At 42.6% G+C, this 19,990-nt stretch overlaps 2 protein-coding genes across 7 annotated transcripts; one reads left to right on the top strand and one right to left on the bottom strand.

Moving 5' to 3' along the window:
• Positions 1–405: 405 nt before the first annotated feature.
• LOC123051770 (sodium/hydrogen exchanger 8) lies at positions 406–14,078 on the top strand. Of its 6 annotated transcripts, none has more exons than XM_044474744.1 (23): positions 406–618; positions 2,628–2,862; positions 3,018–3,068; positions 3,185–3,276; positions 3,951–4,028; positions 4,104–4,261; positions 4,838–4,939; positions 5,021–5,138; positions 5,944–5,996; positions 6,077–6,142; positions 7,356–7,400; positions 7,493–7,548; positions 8,280–8,464; positions 8,595–8,645; positions 8,723–8,830; positions 9,356–9,581; positions 9,743–10,045; positions 10,525–10,622; positions 11,080–11,211; positions 11,302–11,520; positions 11,672–11,878; positions 12,605–12,863; positions 12,980–14,075. In XM_044474744.1, exons 2-23 carry the CDS (start codon positions 2,715–2,717, stop codon positions 13,240–13,242), a joined length of 3,018 nt encoding a protein of 1,005 aa, XP_044330679.1. In that variant the 5' UTR covers positions 406–618; positions 2,628–2,714; the 3' UTR covers positions 13,243–14,075. The 6 variants fall into 6 exon arrangements, with proteins under 6 accessions (XP_044330679.1, XP_044330681.1, XP_044330680.1 ...); XM_044474743.1 differs by having other exon boundaries at positions 409–618; positions 2,653–2,862; XM_044474746.1 differs by lacking the exon at positions 9,356–9,581 and having other exon boundaries at positions 407–618; positions 2,653–2,862; positions 8,595–8,649; positions 12,980–14,078.
• Positions 14,079–14,669: 591 nt separating this feature from the next.
• Positions 14,670–18,186, bottom strand: LOC123051771 (serine carboxypeptidase II-3-like). The gene is made up of 7 exons (XM_044474749.1): positions 17,655–18,186; positions 17,311–17,573; positions 16,975–17,232; positions 15,816–15,934; positions 15,277–15,369; positions 14,936–15,041; positions 14,670–14,837 (listed from the first exon to the last, which is right to left on the bottom strand). Exons 1-7 carry the CDS (start codon positions 18,160–18,162, stop codon positions 14,670–14,672), a joined length of 1,515 nt encoding a protein of 504 aa, XP_044330684.1. The 5' UTR covers positions 18,163–18,186.
• Positions 18,187–19,990: the final 1,804 nt, after the last annotated feature.

The following is a 19,990-nucleotide window of genomic DNA, read 5'->3' as shown; positions in this document are numbered from 1 at the left end:
TCTTCAAGACTAGGACCTCGGTCACAGTGCTTCCATAACCATAACACTTGACATGCCACATAGCTTCTAAATTTAGGCCGATATGGCCAACATATTGGTATTGGCTAGCATATCCTCGCAGAAACATCGTCCTCACAGATATCGACAATATATTAGCCGACGTGGGTGTTATTTGGCTTGATATGTCCTTTGATGTAGATTGATATGTAGATCAGTATGATTATTTATGTAAAAAATAATGAAAATAAAATTAGATATTTATAACTTCATCAAACCATAAAAGCTATGCATAAATCTGTAAAGACACTATACCATGGGAAAGTAGAGATGGGCCGGAGGAAAAAAGGGAAGCCCAACAAAACAATGTGCTTACTCGTCCTGATTCATCCCTAGCCCAACAAACAACGCAAGCACAGCCGCACTGCGCCTTCCTGCCAATGTCTCCGCTCCCAATATCGCCTGCACGTTGCGAGACGCCCAGGAGCCGCCCTGCCAGCCCCACCCGCCGGGCCCCACCTCGGCCACCCCGCCCCAGCCAGCCGGTGCCCGCCGCCTAATCCGCACTCGGCAGCAACCCTGCCCGGCGGCCGGCGGTGTGCTGCAGCGGCCCGATTTGAGGTAAGTTGCCCACTACCCATTCCCCAATTTCTTGTTGGTTAACCACAACGTTCTCTGTGTTTATGCTGATGGATTATGATATTCCCATCCAGTCTGCCACGTACATAAGCGCATACACATAATTTGTTGTGTCCATCTTCGAATTGTTCAGTATACCAATGATTCCTGATTCATCGACGGAACCCCGTTTGTTTGCAGCCGAATGTTCTTCTTCTAGGTTTACTTGAAAACTGTTCAGACGACTGTATGTCATAGCTGGGACGGATGGCACAACGGAGCATTACCAACCAGAAAAGGAAAAATACTCATCCATCCGAAGAAACTTGGAAGACTCACATTCTCGTGAGATTCGATGGCTATGAGTCGGTGTACAGGCATCTTGGAAACCCTATAACATCCTTTTACATAAATAATCATAGTGATCTACATATCCACCAACAACCTTTTTCTTTGTAGCAACTCTCTTCAGAAGAAGCACCATTTATTCTGTGCATCCTTCTTCATCTCCTCATCAGCATCCTCCCTTCCCTGGACCGCTCCTTCTCAGCTGTTGGCATAGCTTTTCTGTCTCTGCATCCCTTATTCTCTCCTGGTGGCAGTGGCGGACCTAGCTCACTGGGCCAGGGTGGGCCAACAGTGCACACACTCATAAAGATTTATTTTTATTTATTTTCGCTATTGTGAGAAAAATGTATTTTCTCTTTTGGGTTTCTATTTACTACTAATTCAAGTACCTCTCATTTCAAAAGAACAAGAAAAACATGTGTGGAACAACAACTTCTGGCTCCATATATTTAGGATCATTCCTACCCTTCTATCGTCAAAATGGACGGGCGCGGCAACGCACGCCATCAATGATCTAGTACCTCTGATGATTGGCTCACTCCGAAAGCTGTCTGGCAATTTGGGCATATGTGCCTAGACTGCCGTCTTATCCAGAACCACCGTTCTAGGGTTAATGAAGCCATCATATTCTTCCATAAGGAACGCCTGATTTCTGAAGAACCATGGTCCCATGATCATTGCCTTGTTCCAATTGCCTAGGCAATCAAACTGGGCTGAATAAATTCTCCTGAACACGTCTCCAGATCACTTCCTTTGTCGGGTTCCACGCCGATCTCATATCCGCGAACAGCGTGCTAGGGCTAAACCCTCGCGTAGTATGTACCTTAGCAATTGCCATCCACTTGGCTTTCTCGACGGGTCTGTGATCTCATCTTCCCATACGAACTCCTCGACACCTTCTTCATGCAGATGTAGCCAACCAAGTAATTCTTCGGCCGGATCCTTAGCCGATCCGCTCGACTCACCTTTATGTTTCATGCTCTCTGCCGCTCAGAGTGATCACGCCGACTACGGTAACCCTACCACTTCCACGGAGAGCCCACCATCATACTTGAAGCAGTGGCATATCAGATTAGATCCATCCATGTACAAGAAACAAGCATATCAGATTATTTATACACCAATGTTTTGAAATGCCATCTTGTTAGATAATTACGAAATGATATAATTTGAAATTTATGACATGCTTCGAAGTTTGGAATCTCTGAGGAAGTCTTAACTGGGACATATTTGAGTAGCCCTTCAGTGCATATCATTGTTCACTTGGGATATTTTTGTTATTTTGTGTATACCGATGTGACCTAGTTGTCCAATTTGTTATGTGGAATTGCGACACTCTGTCTATTTCTCGGACTACTACTTGAAGATAGATGGTCAAATCCGGAGAAACTATAACAGTCCTAGCTTTCTTCAGCCGTCTACATATTGAATTATGCAGGGGTTGGGTTGTGTAAGGATGATTTTTTCATGAACTTCTGTAAATATTTGTCTTTTTGTGTATTTGTAATATTATATGATGCCGATTGCTCAGAAAGTTGGTAGCATTGTCACATGTGTTTTTTGGAGGCGATTTTGTACTTGAATTGCTGCCAATCCAGTATTTCTAAATTAACCTCACGCCTACACATTTAAAAAGTTCATTTTATCTTTTGTCCAATTTGCAGTCACACAGAACAATTGTGCTCGCAGGAATACGGCACTTCTTCAGGAAGCAGTACCGACAGTATCTCGAGTCTGGTTCCTCCCTTCCGATGGCGACCGCCGCCGAGCCCGACGACGCCGTGCTCTTCGCCGGCGTGTCCCTCGTGTTGGGTGCCGCCTGCCGCCACCTCTTCCGCGGCACGCGCGTCCCCTACACCATCGCCCTCCTTGTCCTTGGTGTTGCTCTAGGGTCACTAGGTCTGTGTTTATCCCCCCCCCCCCCCCCCCACGCGAAAGTCGAATGGGAGTAATAAGTATCTGATTCTCCTTAGAAAGAGAGTAATCTGTGGTTCCATTCCTTTGCTGCACGACGGACTCAGTCTGACAGTTTGTAAATACTGTTCAACATCCAGAGTACGGGACAAAAGACGGTCTAGGCAAACTTGGAGCTGGCATGCGTATCTGTGAGTGAGTTCACCATGGACGTATTATTTTGAAGACTGGAACAACACAGTACTTGAGAATTAGTTTATTCAACTTCTGAATTAACCGCTTGCTGATTGTGCTTCAAAAATTGCAGGGGCTAACATAAATCCTGATCTTCTCCTGGCTGCTTTCCTTCCGGCCCTTTTGTTTGAGAGCGCCTTCTCGATGGAAGCACACCAGATAAAGGTATCTTTCCAAGTCTGCCTATCTACGCTGAAATCTGAGTGGCTTAATTTAAAGCTGATTGATCTTTATTCAGTTATGATTACTATTTCTTGCCAAGCAGTAAATACTAGTAAAAAAGGAAGGAAACTAGATGGCGATTAGAGAATAAAACTAAGGAACGCCATACATCATCAGGGCCGGAGGACAGGCATCCCAGGCCTGCTGCTCATACCTTGGTCCAAACTGAAGTTTTACTCCGGATGATGTGAGCATAGATAACATGAGTTCCTCTGTGGTTGAACACATGGCAGTTTATTTCTTTCGATCCCTCCCAAAGCGAGATCAGCATCGAGTCTTCGTACAAAAGGCAGCTCTTTAGAACAGAGGAAATGACCAAACCGACATCAAGAAAACTTCACAGGCCATACTAATTCTCTGCTCAGTTAATATCATTGATTATCCATAATATTTTTCCATCCAGTTAGTCACATAAGCTCATGTTTGATACAACCATGGCCTCAATGCAAACCACCTTTAGTTCCTATTGTTCTCTGTTAGCACACATATTTGGTTTCTCTAGTATTGGTGCTTATGTTGATCTACTCCCCCGCCAATTTTCTGTTGTGATATTAGCACTGCGGGTGCATATGTCTTTGTTCTGTGTGTACTAAAATATTAAAATGTTTATTTTGTAGAAATGCATGGCGCAGATGCTCTTACTTGCTGGCCCTGGTGTGCTAATGTCAACATTTTTGCTTGGCACTGCTCTCAAGGTGTGTACCTAAGTTTAAAACGGACATATACCACTGACTTTAATACTTTGATACTAGCTAGTCCATTTTCTGTAGCTTACTTCTCCATATGATTGGAACTGGGAAACATCATTGTTGCTTGGTGGTCTGCTTAGTGCCACTGATCCTGTGGCCGTGGTTGCAGTTCTAAAAGAGCTTGGAACAAGTAAAAAGCTCAGTACGATTATTGAGGGAGAATCCTTGATGAACGATGGGTATGCCTTTTTTTCAATCTAAACATGCTTTTTTGTTTTCATGTCAATTTTGTTGGAGGAACTCCGATTATGAGAAGAAAGATACAACCTGTGACTCAAATAGGTAGGTTACAAGTTTTTTTTCTTCGAATGTTCGACTGGTCCACTCTCCGGTTGGAAAAATGCTCATTAGTACTTGTACTTAAAACTAAAATTCAAAGTATTAGTTGTAGCAGTACAGTTGTTCCTGAGACCTGACACACATGTTTATGGCAAAGGCTCTGGAGAATATAGTGTACAAGTTAATCTGAATGAGGGAAGACTTCACGCATGACAATACTAAATCCAAGGCTGTTTTCCTTTTCCAATCTAAGGGATTATGAAGGTTAAAACAGGATTTACTTAACTATGGCCTGACACCTGATCTCTGTATCTGCAGATACTTCTGTTAAGGTATCCATCAACTAAAGTGTGGGGTAGGGAAAGCTTAAATAAATGAAAATAACTTTTCGATGTCGTAAAATTTCATTGTGCACCAATATAATACTTTTGTGTTTGAACCGCATTTCCCGCTAAATGGACATACACTTTCTACAGGGTTTCTGTTGTTGTCTATCAGTTATTCTTACAAATGGTGCTCGGAAGAAGCTTCAATACAGGGTCTATATTGATGTTCTTATCGGAAGTTTCACTTGGAGCGTATGTAGAATTTTTTTTTCAATCAAATTGCCAAATATGGCTACCATGCTTCTAATACTAACTGGTATCTTCTTTGACCAGTGTTGCTCTGGGCCTTGCATTTGCAATCATATCATTACTATGGCTTGGCTTTACTTTCAACGATACAATCTTGGAGATGACGCTAACTCTTGCTGTCAGCTATATTGCTTTCTATACTGTAAGATAATGAACATATTCAAGCTCTCGTACTCCTGCTTTTTCTTTTTAAGGGTACAATTGGTTCAGTTTATTGAAATAGTTCAGAGAAAATGGAAGGAGTCTTAGCATCAGTCCTAGAATCATGTTTCTCCTTTTGCAATATTGATTTTGATGCTATTTTACTAGTAATCTGAGGTAACTTCTTGATATGCATATGGCAAAGTAGCTACCTGATTTAGATATCTAGAATCTGAAGAGAGTGAACTGTTTTCATCCCAATGACAAAGAAGATATTCAAGCTCTCATACTCTTTTTATAAGGCTATAATTTGTTCAGTTTCTTGAAATAGTTCACAACAAACTGAATGAGTTGTGAGTCTTAGTACCAGCCCTAGAATTATCTTTTGTGCTAGCTCATTTTGCAAATTGCTCATGAGTCTTGATGCTGTTTTACTGGTAATCTAAGGCAAGTTCCAGATATGCATGTACAATGTTGAAGTATATGTGGATTGCCCAACCTTCTTCATCAGTTCGGACTTTTGGTTCTATTGGTTGGGTGCATTAAACTTAATATGAATTCAGAACCAAGAGGTCTTGGGTTCAAGCCTCGGCCTTTTCAATTTAAACTAAAAATTTGCTTGCCCTCTTTCTGTCCATGTTTAAGATTGCCCAACCTTCTCCATCAGTTCGGATTTTTGGTTCTACTGGTTGTTCTTTGTCATGTTTTCTCCGGAAAAAAAAATCATCTATGAGTTCTGATATAGAAGCCACCAGTTATTTAGTAATTTGGTGGTTATTTTCTTTAGCTAATATTGTTCATGTCAGGTGCAAGATGCACTGAAGTACTCTGGTATTTTGACCGTCACAGCTTTGGGAATGTTAGTAAAACTTGTCTTCACATCTGATTGGCTATCCTTTAATCTCGTTCCTCCACTGTTAACTTTGCCATGTCTGGCAGGTTCTATGCAGCTTTTGCAAAAACTACTTTTAAGGGCGACAATCGCCGAAGTTTGCATGATTTCTGGTATTGTTCTAGCAACACATGTCCTTTCATATTATTTTAATATTATCAGCAAGATCAAGATTCTCAACAGTGATCATGGTATTCCTGGTCACATAGGCTAACTTGTTCACTGTTCCTCATGTATTCTGTCAGTTCCATAATCCTGGTCATGCTTTTTTTTCTGTCAGCATAACCTATATTTTCAGGAGATTTTGATAAATTTATGTCCTTGCATTAGGATACCAGTTGCCAAGTTTGTTCATGCCCAGTATATAGTTACTTGTCCACTTCTATTTTTTCCCTCGCAAAAACACAAACACACCCGATTTAATATTTTGTCTTCTAAATGACCATGTATTATCATTGTCATCATTGTCCTGATTCCTGAAGTAGCCTTAGTAGAATTTTAGAGTTTGTAACTGGCAATAAAGTGAGAGTAATGATTACACCAAATTTTACTATACTATCGAACTAGTATGTGCACGTGGTAGGAATGTTTTGTCATATTCCATCCCTGAGCTCTCAATCCTGCGATCGTAATATGCATACGCTTTGGGTGTCGAGCAACGCACGTCGGCACCCCATAGATGACTCAGTGGACACAGACTTACCCAAGGTTCAGGCTCCTGTATGGGTAATGCTTGTTACGAACTGAACCCTTGTATAGCTATGGGCCAAACAGGCCAGAGAAGTACAAGGTACATATGCAAATGAACCCCTATATAAGGGAGAAAGTACACAGGCCTATACACAGCACTATATAACACTTGACAATACTCTAGTGTCCCATTTTTCTCTATTATCTCGAGGATTTTAACAAAGAAGGTGTAGTGGATGGGGTCTATCCTCGGCGGATGGCGATCTCCATGCTTGGCTCCTCAAAAGAACAGGGTTGTGTTGCTTGAGTTTGAATTGAGTTGTCCTCCTATATATGCGTCTTTTTGTCAGGGCTTGATCCTCTCCGGGTTGGTCTCACAGATGTCACCATCCTTAGTCGGCTTAAACGCTGGATCCTTCAGGGTAAGTCCTTCCCTAGTACAATGGGTATTGGGTATGGTCTTGTAGAAGATCCCTTAGGCCTTGTGTACGAACAGGTCATCTTATGTAAGTACGCTTTCTCTTGCGCGCTCACGACACCCTGAGCAGACGCTATGACACACTCAAAATTTATGTATGTTTTCATATTTTCTGAGATTGCCTATTTGTATCTTACTGCTGTTTTATTTGTATTCAGGGAAATAGTTGCTTACATTGCGAACACAATTATTTTCATACTGAGGTATCAATATTTGTCCAACTTTCATATTTTTTGATAGTTCACTTTATATTGACACCATTACGATGTTTCTTACATGTGTGTATTACCCTCAGTGGGGTTATTATTGCAGATGGTGTGCTAAGACATAATGTCCATTTTGAGAGGCACGGTAATATCTTCATTTATCTTTGTCTACTGTTTGTTTTCATGAAAACTGCAAAACAAGCATGTCTACTTCATTTTAAATTCTCCTTGTTCATTGCCAACTGAACCTTTCTTTGGTTTATTATAAAAGCATGCTGTTCGTAGTTTTCATCATGCAGCATCATTTCATGCCTGTGTTGGTTCAGTGAGTGCTTTATTATACATCATGGTAACGAGTTGTTGACATAGTTACTGAGCTAAATCCTCTTATAACACACTTCTTTGTCATGCTTATCAATTTTACTGGGGATCATTAGCTCAATTATGAATGCCGCAACTGCAGCCAACTGATTATGTGGATGAACACTTGGCATCTCAGTTAGCCAAAGTTCTGCTGAGATATGTTGTTTTAACCACCTATCTTTGGGGCAGCACAATTGGTGTTTGCTGTCATTGCATTTTTCTTTTCTTGACCTTTAAAAAAGTGAATCATGTTAGTCAGTAGAATTGCAGTTTGATCGTATTTGCGAGTGCTTAAAACAACTTCTGTGTACTATACTTCTTGTTCTAATCCATCTTCATGCTGTTGAACCAGAAATATGTATACATGTCTAACTACTGCTCCTAGTCTCTAGGTTGGGGGTTGGGGCCTATCCTGCCCCCTGCCCCCCTTTTTCTCCTCCTATATGTAGCATGTTGTACAATCATCGGGGAATTCAGTAAACCTACTCTTCCGTTTATCTCTTGCTCTTTCAGGCACTTCATGGGGGTTTCTTCTTCTGCTCTATTTCTATGTACAAATGGCACGGGCTGCAGTTGTCGGTGCTCTATATCTTTTGTTGCGCTACTTCGGGTATGGTTTGGACTTCAAAGAAGCCATAATCATTGTTTGGTCTGGGCTGCGAGGTGCTGTTTCCCTATCATTAGCATTGTCTGTTAAAGTAAGTTATATTCATGTACCACTTGACCATCTCATTTGTCTCTTATTATCACTATATTAGTCTACTTTTGTTCTTCAAAAAATTAGTCTATGATAATAATTTGAGGTGTTACTGGGTTACTTTCTACCAGCGTGCTAGTGATACAGCTCAACCTTTTCTGAAACCAGAAGTGGGAACAATGGTAGGTTAGTTTTTCCTGACAAAATACAAAATCATAAAATTTAATTTGAGCAAGGCTTATTTTCCATGTTTTTGCAGTTTGTGTTCTTCACTGGTGGCATCGTGTTTCTGACCCTGATATTGAATGGTTCTACCACACAATTTTTGTTGCACGCACTTGGTATGGACAACCTGTCAGTAACAAAGGTTAGCTTTACAAATTACAGGTTTCATCTATGGGTTTTTTAACCTTGGAGTTAAAGAATTTGCTTTTCTGTGTGCTATTATGAAATCTTTTGAACTCTAACTCCTCTTTCATTTCCCTTAGATTAATTAGTAAATAGGAAGATTATATGGTGTGATTGTTACACATATTTTATTTCTGTGCCTATGAGTTCAGGGTTGGTGGATTAGCATCTTATATAACCATGGCATAAAAATGATTAATTTCTCTTTCAGTTGAACCTATTTGTAAGTCCCAAAGGTGTTCTGAGCCTTGCTTACTACTATTTTTAGTTAAACTTCTTCATCCAGCAACTCCGAGGAGTAGGTTTTGTGTGACTGATACCTTGTTTGCTTCCAGAAATATCAGTACTTTATGGTTTCACATGTGATATTATATATATATATATATATATATATATATATATATATATATATATATATATATATATATATAGTAATGTTCTGTTCAGGTTCGGCATAAAAGTTGTATTCTGATTACTGCTGCAGCTTCGCATGTCGAATTATGCTAGACATGAAATTCTAAACAAGACATTAGAAGCTTTTGGTGATCTCAAAGATGATGAGGAGCTTGGTCCTGCTGACTGGGTTACAGTTAAGAAATATATCACAGGCTTGAGTAACTTGGAAGATGAACATGCACATCCACATGATGACAATCATGATCACATACATACCATGAATTTAAGGGATGGCCGAGTGCGTCTTTTGAATGGTTGGCAGCCTTTTGTTTGCTTTTCTTTTGTGCCCTTAAATAGTTGGCTTGATACGTCCATAATTCTATCTTGTCTCTGTATTTTATGGAGATGTTTAGTTTCATACTAAATGCGATCAGTTAACAAAGATTTTTTTCCTTTTTGTAAATATTGTTTTCAGGTGTGCAAGCCAGTTACTGGGCAATGCTTGACGAGGGACGGATAACTCAAGCTACAGCCAATATTTTGATGCGATCAGTTGATGAAGCTATGGATCTTGTTTCTAGCCGACCATTATGCGATTGGAACAGTTTGCAGTCCAATGTCTATTTCCCAAGTTACTATAGGTTCCTTTCTGCAAGCATGTTACCACAAAGTTTTATCACATACTTCACAGTACAAAGATTGGAGTCAGGGTGTTACATCTGTGCTGCATTTCTTCGTGCTCATAGAATTGCAAGGAGACAACTACAAGATTTTCTTGGTAAAATCTTGGAAAACTTTTAGAATGCCTTTATGTGCTTGTTATTTACCATTTCTTTGCTACCAATTCCAGAACTTAGTATCCAATCCATGGATCGGAGGGAGTAAATGAATATTAGTCACACTACGTGGCGCACATGCCAGATGTTATGCGTAGGTGTCCGTCGTTATAGTCCATAAGCAGAACAGAAAGTAGTATTTTGTTACTTGTCGGAGCCAGTCTATCTTTCTGTAGAATCAATCAGCTACAGACCCTATTTTTTAAGATACGTGGAAAGTAGTATGGTGCAGATGGATGCATGGCTCAAACCATTTAGCTTATTAAGGTTGAACTATGTAAAGCCTGTCTAAAGTCATTGTCCTCAACAGTTTTAAATCCTTCTATTTTCTCCTCTGACCCTATTTTTTAAGATACGTGGAGTTCAACTTGCACATATGACCCTAGTTACTTACCAGTGTTCCGTATACTTCTTTTGTCAGGTGATAGTGAGATTGCAAAAATTGTTATTGATGAAAGTAATGCTGGGGGAGAGGAAGCTAGAAAGTTCTTGGAAGAAGTTCGCTGTACATTCCCTCAGGTTTGTGCTTACAATGTGCATTTATCTGTTGACTTAACTATTACGGAGCCTTCAGCCTCCAGCACAATAGCTCGACAGTTCACTCAACAATCAGTTATCTTTTGCAAAACTCGAGAAAGCACCATCTCAACTGAACTGGGACTCTAGTTTGATCTGTAGAGAATTTCCATGTGCTTGTATGGCATCGCTAGGGTGAGTGGTTGTAAATGGTTAGCTTCGGAGTTTTGTTTTTCAGATTTTGTTTCTTGCAAAATTCATGTGAAATTGTTGCAGAACTCTCTACATTCGAGAGAGGCCCTAGTTTTATATTACTTTGGAATACTTCATTTCATTGTCATACAACAATTCTGTACTAGTGATGAAAAACCTCACTATATGAATAAACAAGGCAGTCTCCCATTGGTGAACCTGTGAGTTCATTGTTGCCTAGATTCTGAAGGTGTTTCCACATTTTCAGCTTCTTTGTGTGCTAAAAACTCGACAAGTAACATATGCGGTATTGACACACTTGAGTGAGAATGTTCAAAACCTATGGAAGACTGGGTTACTGGAAGAAAAAGAAATGGCACATCTGGATGATGCTTGGCAGGTAGTGGAGTGTTTGACTTGTCTTTTGCTTCGAAAATTAATTGCCAAAGTGGTTTCAGTTCACAATTCGTGTAAGTTAATCACTTGTCAGACAGATCTCAAGAAGCTTAAGAGGAATCCACAATTAGTGAAAATGCCAAGAGTTAGCGATCTTTTAGGCGCTCATCCATTAGTCAGCATGCTGCCTGCTGCTGTGCGTGCTCCTTTGTTAAGCAATACAAAAGAAAATGTAAAAGGGCATGGGGCAGCCCTTTATATGGAAGGCTTAAGAGCAACTGGTATATGGATTGTTTCGATCGGAGCAGTAAAGGTATGTTTCTGCTTAAGACTGCTCTAAACAGTACTGTATTTTGTTGGAGTATATACCTTCAACATTTTTGACGAATTAACTGTTCACACTGGGAGCATGTGCTCTCAGTAGCCATTTCACCGCCCCCTAAGTTACCCCCTTTTTTCGACAGTGGAGAAGTCAGAGGCTAAGCAGCAGGCATTCTTTGCACCCAATTTTCTCACATGGAAGCACTTTGGGTCTATACGAGGTGCTAACAGGAAAGTCTTGTCTCTGTGACATGATTACAGATTCTCTCGTCCGCTGTTTCTTCATTGAAGCTGAAAAGATAGATCAATTGCGTCAGTCAGATCCTTCTGTTGAGGCTTTTCTGTGGCAGGTGTGCTTTAATTTTACTGTTTGCTTGTGTGCTTACTAAATTCAGTGATTATTGTACATCTACTGCAACTGCGCAATTAGTTTTTTTTTCTTCTGAACTCTACGAGGGCATAGAAGCAGATGTTTTCTGGATTTTACTTAATATCACCAGTTCACCACGTAGCGAAACTGCTGGCTACCAGTCGAAGAACCAGAACCTTGCAGATGAGCGGCGTTTCCTCTTTTCTTTTTTAACCAAGTTTGAGTAGAATTGTTTCTTGTTTCTACCCAATCTCAAATTTAAGAGTTCAAAATTTAGAAAATTTCTAAAAAGAGAAACTGAGCTAATTTTCCCCTCAACATGTTCACAAGAAAAACAGAAATGTCGAGGTTGCATTTCTTCTGTTTCTGCCCTCAAACCAAAAACAAAAGCACTAGATACTACTCCTCCATCCCACTCTTATACATGTTCACAAGAAAACCAGAAATGTCGAGGGAGTACAACATAGTAGTTTGATTTTTCTGGTTTCCCTTGATTATTACTTGGCCCCTAGATGCCTCGTCGTGTCATCTTGTCTCAAATGATTTAGGTATTTCTGTAACATTCTTGTGGCCGAGAATTCGTTTATAGCACGGTCCCCATTTTGTTATGAAACTACTCATGCATCTGTTCACCCAAATCGGTTACTTAACATGTGACAGTGTTTCTTGTATATACTCCTTAATCACTGGCACATGGAAATTGCAGGAAAGTGCTGCAGTCATTGCTAAGCTCTTGATCCCACGTGTGTTCGAGAGAATGACAATGCAAGAGACACGGCTTCTCGTCAGCACAGGATCTGCTATGAACTTGTACACCAAGGGCGAAGACATCATACTCGAGCATAATTACATCGGCATCTTACTAGAAGGAACTTTGAAGGCGGAGAACCAAAATAACATCGTTCCTCCAGGAGTGCTGCTGCCATCAAGCATGGACCTGGAGTTACTTGGTCTGCAGTCTTCAGGTTCTGCACATCATCCATCAAGAAGTGAATCATGAAAAATGGAAGGCCTACTCGTACGTTTTTTAGTTATATCTACTGATTGATGTTGACATTGATGTTTTCCTGTTTACCTACAGAAATGAACCATATGGACAGTTGCTCCGCAGCAAACAGCTATCAGGTGGAAGCACAAGCAGCTAGAGTTATCATCTTCGAAGTAGGGAGGCTGTTCACGGAGGCCAATGGGCAGAGGAACCAGCCGGGTGGTAGCTTCTCTGCTGAAGCCTTGCAGCTCAGCATGGAAGAATCCACTGGAGAAGAACAAGTCATCATTACCGTCGACTCTACGAACAAGCTGCCCTTGGGCGATTCATCATCTGGCGTGACGCGAGGCAGCTGATGGGATCTTGTGCGAATATAGTAGCGTGCTTGATGTAGCAATCATGAAATTGATCTTGCTTCTCGAGAAACACTTGGCTTATTACTTGCTGTTATAACTAAATAGGGACATGGTGATTATGACCATGCATTTGGCGAATATGGCAGCTACGTAATGATATTACTCATGGAAAGGGTGAGACCCTGGTTCAAGCTACTGTTGATTACTTGGACAGCTATTACAAGTCGCTTCATTTGGCAAGGAAATTTAGTATGGAAGAGATAATAAAAGGAAAGATGCCAATCTCGGAGGATGGACGTGTTGTGAGCAGAAAATGTACACCAACCCCTGTTCCATAGCCTCGGCCACCATCAGGCTGGGTAGCCTTATCTGTTGATGGTTCTTTTTCAAGCCATGATGGGCGTGCTTCTACTGGAATGGTATTGCAGAACAGGGATGGGACTACGATCTTTACGGCATATAGATACATTTTTCATTGTAATGACGCCCTTGAAGCGGAAATTCATGCAATCATGCAAGGTATGGCTTTGGCCATTCAACATTCAGACATGCCGGTGATCGTCCAATCATCGGATTCTTCAAATGCATTAGCAACCCTCACGGACCGTCACACTTTCCAGATTAGCCTATGCTCATCTTGACGCAGAGATTAAAGCTCACATGGTTGCTAGGGAGTTTGTTCCTTGTAAAATTGGTCAAGAGCAGAATAGGGTAGCACATCTTTTGGCACACTATAACCGTACCGAGTGTTGTACTGCGGTATGGTTGAACTCGAGTCCTCCATGCTGTGAGGAGCAACTGTCTCGAGATTGTAACACTATCATTTTGAAATAAAACTCCCTTTCATCCCGCAAAAAAGAAAAAAAAACTAAATCGTCGGTAACCATAGATAGAGTGTACAAAGTAAGGCACGTCATCATGCCATTCAACATCGCCGGGTGTCATACCAGCAACACAATTTCAACAAGTGTGTGTGTGTGTGTGTGTGTGCACACGCTAGCTGTTCTGAACCGGGAGGAGGTTTTGCATGTGTACTCCCTGTGAGGGGATTATATACTGTCTGTCACTGATGCAACGCTTTGATGCTTCTTTAAGCAAGGAAGCCAATTTGCAAATTTGACAATATCCCCTAATTCGTGGCCAGCATATACATAAACACACGGCCGGGAGGACACAGCTTTTCAGCATGCCATTTTGGCAAACAATCTTCAGACTTGATAAAACGGCAGCAGTGCATGCAGTTGCGTGACCCGCGAAGCGCTCATGCGCTAATCGATCGATGTCTGTACGTATCCAACATCACAGGGTTTTGCTTATTTCTTGTAGGAGTAGCACTATTTTGTACTGTAAAATCTACTGTAATAACCAGTGAAGCACTCAAGGTGGTGCTGCTGCTGTACGTACTACTGCCATCTGTCATCTTCCTCCTAGCATTTTTTGCAGTCAGGCAGCGTTGTGCCGGCGAGGAAGGCCTGGAGAAGCTGGAGCGCTCGCTGCGGCTGGTAGCTGGGGACCTCGTGGCCAGCTCCTCTCACCGTCACCAAGCTGAGGCCGCCCTTGTACTGCACCACGTATCCGCCCACCTCTCCGGCACCCTGAGTTCGTTCACAAGATTGAAGAGCATGTCATTACAAATTCTGCAGATTTTTTGTCAGGGTTTCAGTTCCATTATGGCAGGAGATCTCGGTTGTACCTTGGTGCTGCTAAACCACCGCCTCCATTTCGCGGCCACGGGGAGCTGGAGCTGGTTGATGGAGTACCTGGTGGCGGTGACCGGCACGTTCCCGTCGGTGTCTCCGCTGGGAGGATCAGCTATTAACTTTCATTCGTGCGTATCTGAAGAGCGCTATGATCTACTCCCTCCGTTCCTAAATGTAAGTCTTTGTAGAGATTTCACTATGAACCACATACGGATGTATATAGTTGCATTTTAAGTTTAGATTCATTCATCTTGCTCTGTATGTAGTCCATTTAGTGGAATCTCTACAAAGACTTATATTTAAGAACGGAGGGAGTAGTATGATGCATGCGTACCTGTATACCCAGACTCTGATGTTGTTTTTCATCAGCTCCCTGATAATAGGCAAAACAGTTGTGGTGCTGTCGATCCAGCGTGTCAAGACCTCGCTGAAAATGGGCAAGAAAATAGTGTTTTTTGAGTGGAACATCGACCTTTCATAAACAGTTTGATTTGTTGTGAATGGAATTTGATTTGTTTAGCCTTCATTTTGACGAACCATATTGTCTACTTTTCTATGAGTAGAAAGTGTAGAACTGAGCTAATTTGGACACCTGAGACTAACATTAGCACAAATGAGGACATGTATAGTGAATTAGTGATTGGTAAGATGGTCTTGTCTTAAGCCTGCCATGCAATTTAAAGGTGACAATAAAATATAATGTACTGTACAATGGATTATTTTCTAGTTTTATCTTTACTAAATATTTGATGAGAGATATTGTTGTTGAGAAGACAAACTTTGTTTTTAGATTTCTCTTTCGTTCACCTCAGTATGCTAAATACATGGTACTTCTAAGATAGCACCATAGAATGGGTAAGCGGTGGATGATACCTGCAAGCTAACCAGGGGTGGTCGAGGCGGGTGACGTTTGCGTGGAACGCCTTTTGAACATCTGGCTTGTTGAGGTAGGCCTCCACATAATTACTTGTGCACGTATCAAAGCTCTCGATCTGGAGGCATGTAAAGTACAACCCAAGTCAACTTCACTACTCAATACCTCAAGAAAAACAAACTTATTTTCTCCTTTATTTTGTTGTGGGAATCGACGTAAATCCACTCTAACAATGGCAAGCAACCACATCGACCATGATGTCAAGCTCATACCCAGTCTAGGCATCAAGGGCAACATGTTGTGAGAGTGGTTAATGTACTCCCTCCGGTCATTTTTACTCCGCATATAAAAATTGTCTGAAGTCAAACTTCATAAAGTTTGACTATATTTATATGAAAAAATATCAACATCTACCATGCTAAATTTATACAATATGAAAATTTAAGTCATGACGCATCTACTGATATTGATTTTACATTGTGAATGTTGATATTTTTCTACAAAGTTGGTCAAACTTTACGAGGCTTGACTTCAGACAAATCTTATAGGCGAACTAAAAAGGACCGGAGGGAGTACAATGCATGAGACATCCCACGCGTGTATTCACTATTAACAACTGCTTTAAGATCTGTGCCTTGTTATATATATATATATCTTATTTCAAAGTATTACATGATGTTTTCTTAGTTTTTTCTTGTTTCAAAGTGCAGTTGTGTATACTGTATCGACAAATCCACTCTGGAATAAGTGTACTCTTATTTGTTGATACACCACGAAACAATATGATACACGCTGGAACGAGAGAAACATACCGATGAAACATGATGTAATACTATGAAATAAATCAATTTTCAACACTGGCTATAAAACATGACACGAATCACGAAGTAGTGGTGAATAGTACTTCCTCCGTTTCTAAATATAAGTCTTTTTAAAGATTCTAATATCAACTACATACAAAGCAAAATGAGTGAATCTACATTTTAAAATGCGTCTATATACATCAGTATGTAGTCCGTATTGAAATCTCTAGAAAGACTTATACTAAAAACGGAGGGAGTAGATATATGCACGAGATATTTCGTGCATGCATGGTAGAGTATCATTTCTTAGTCCGTCGTCACGATATGGTGAGCTGTGACGACGATGGTGACATACCGAGGGGGTGATGGGCGGGGTGACGAGCCCTTCCGTCTGGCAGTTTGGCGCGTAGATGTTGTAGTTGTCGATGTCCCGGAGGTTCTCGACGACGTCGTCGTTGGCTTGGTCGCAGAGATCATTCGACTGGGCGCCATTGGTGAAGTTGCAGTTCTGGTTGACGCCGGCGGCCGTCTCGTCGGAGATGAGCGCGTGCGTCCAGTAGAAGTCGAACGTGCCCTTCTTGTCCGTCCCCTCGTTGATCACCGCGTTCCCAATCTTAAGACACGGCGCGCACCGCATCGTTTAGCGACGCAAAGTCCATTAATGTGTAAGCTAGAGCTTGACGACGTGTACCATGACCCCTTTGAGGTTGATGGCCGGGGAGGCGTGGCGGAGGACGGCGTGGGCGAGCTGCGGCGCGAAGTGGCCGGCGTAGCTCTCGCCGGCGATGTAGAAGTCGCGGCCCTTGTACTCCGGGAAGCGCTCCATCCAGCTGGCCAGGAAAGCGTACGCGTCCTCCGCCGTCCGGTTGTCCCCGCTCCGGTCGTAGTCCGCCGTCGTGTTCGAGTACGAGTACCCCACCCCAGCCGGGCTCTCCAAGAACAGAACGTTCGCGGCTGCACACCAATGGATCATCATCACAAGCGGTCACGCGTTGCCGATCACGGTGAAAAGAGCGTGTAGGTGACTGTGCGTACCGTGGTTCCAGGAGTAGGGGTTGCGGTAGAGCGTCTTGCCGTCGCTCATGACGCGGAAGGGGCCGAGCTCCTCCATGGCGCCGTACCCCAGCGACGAGCACCCGGGGCCGCCGTTGAGCCACAGGAGGAGGGGCTTGCCCTTGGACGACGACCCGTCGCCGTTGCCGTTGCAGCCGACGGCCTCGGCGAGGTAGTAGAACAGCGCGCGCCCGGCCGCCGCGTCCACCGTCACGTACCCGGCGTACTGCGCGAAGTCCACGCCGCGCGGCTGCCCGGGCAGCGCATCCACGCGGTCGGCCTCCTTGCGCCCGACCTCCGCCGCCGGCACCGACCTGGGTCTTCTGCTGGCCGTCGCCCTGGTCGGCTCCTCCACGGCCGCCAGCGACGACGACCAGCGCAGCCGGCGCAGGTAGTCGCCCTGCCGCGCCCTGGCCGCCGCTGCCGTGCTGCAGCCCAGCGCGAGGCATTGCACCAACGCCAGAACCAACATCAGCACGGCCTTCCTCATGGTGCTCTGTTTCTCAGCTTCTGCCGGCACTGTTCTGTCGGCCGGTGGGCGGTGGCTACACACCGGAGGCGACTGGGTGCTCGTGTAGTCGTGTCTGGTAGTGGTATTTATAGGGCGGGGATTTTCCCGACCACCAAGCTCTGTGTCGGGGAATTTCCTTCAAGATAGATGGGCTATCCGGCCACTAGGAAGTACCGAAGTAGTGACACTGTCTTTTTCTCTTTCGAAAGTTCGGTAGGCACTAGGCACACTGTCAGGACCGAAATGCTCTGCATCTATCGTTAAGGAGAAACAGGACAGTACCGGGTTCAGATAAGCAACGGTCCAGATGGAAGCTGGCAAGTGAAGTGGCATCCAACGGTCGGATTTTGATTTGATCCAGCGTCCAAAGTTGAACAAGAGGGAGATCTTCTATTCGAAGGCGTCCTATGCATAGGATAGGATTACCATATGAATAGAAAATTTGTAGGAAATGAGGTGACATGCATTTAAATATTATAAGTAGAAATAAAAAAAGAGATGTCATTTGATTCACATTATAAGAATTTTTCGTTAAATCTAGGCTAATGTTTATTTTCTTTTGAAATGTGAAGGACAGAAACCAATCCCACATAGGAATATGAATCCATTCCTATGAATTAGAAGGCTCTAAAGAAAAATTCCAATCCTATAAAATTACTATGAAATTCCTTCAAAGTAAAGAAGGTCGAAGTGTTATTTGATAGAGTTACAATCAAGTGGGACAAATGCCTCAATGCAAAGAGGACAACAGTGTAGCCATACAACTGATTAACACTGAGTTCGACTATAAGCAACTAACCGACTACTACCCTATTTTGCTCCGGGCAAATTTTTTGAAGAATAAACTCCTTGTCTTCCATTAATTTTTTTTTATTTCAGCAACTAGATGACCGTATGCTGAACGATCCAAGATGTCACTGGAGTGTTGATTCTGCTTAGGGTTTTTTGGTGGGCCTTTTTTGTTTTTTGTTTTTGCGAATACGGGAAATGCTTGTGCTTTGTGAAACATGCTGTCCTCCACGTTCTCGACAAAGGATCTGGTTGCAATACAAGGAGGCTGCGATGACTTGAAAACAGTATATGGACGACTCTTAATTAGTTAACCTCAAAGAAGTCCTAATGGCCGATCATTGTCATCTAGAAGTGTTGACATATGTGCAACAAAAAGATCAAACGGTGTGTCGTTAGCGGAAACGAGTTGAACATACTTTGGCCGTGGTGTTGAACGTGACCGCTCCTCCAGCTATTACTAACTATATCCCTAATGTTTCACAAAAAAAAAGTATATCCCTAATGTAATTGGTTAGGCGAGCTCCCAATTAGGCAATTAATTACCACGTGATTTGGACGTGGGCATGGTTAGCTTTGGGGTTCCACTAAGTGGTTGTTTGGATAGCAGGCATAAGCCATGGGATATGGAAAACGAGTTTTTAGCTGCATTTTAGCAAAATCATTTTTTTTCAAGAATACACTTTGTAGTGTATCATTTCATCGACAGAGAGCGAAAAGAGTACATGGGGTGGACATCCAAAGCTGCATGCGCACGAGAGAGAATATCAACAGGCTCTGTTTGGCTGCTTGGTTGGGGCTTAGCTTTGCACATACGTGTTAGCTCCTGGGTAGATTTGATCTAGCAAGTTTAAAAACCAATAATTGATATCTAGAGCCTCGGCGATCTACAATCTACGATGAGGGACAACGACGCTGAGTCAGTCAAGTCCGGCAACGATGGTTCCAAGGCGAACAAGTCCCGCGACGGCGGTTCCAAGGCAAACAAGAACGGCGACAAGGTGAAGAAGGGCGGCAA

This window comes from Triticum aestivum, chromosome 2D (assembly GCF_018294505.1).
Source record: "Triticum aestivum cultivar Chinese Spring chromosome 2D, IWGSC CS RefSeq v2.1, whole genome shotgun sequence".
NCBI classification, from domain to species: domain Eukaryota; kingdom Viridiplantae; phylum Streptophyta; class Magnoliopsida; order Poales; family Poaceae; genus Triticum; species Triticum aestivum.
The sequence above is the reverse complement of the archived record's forward strand: the minus strand, read 5'-3'. Positions and strand labels throughout refer to the sequence as shown.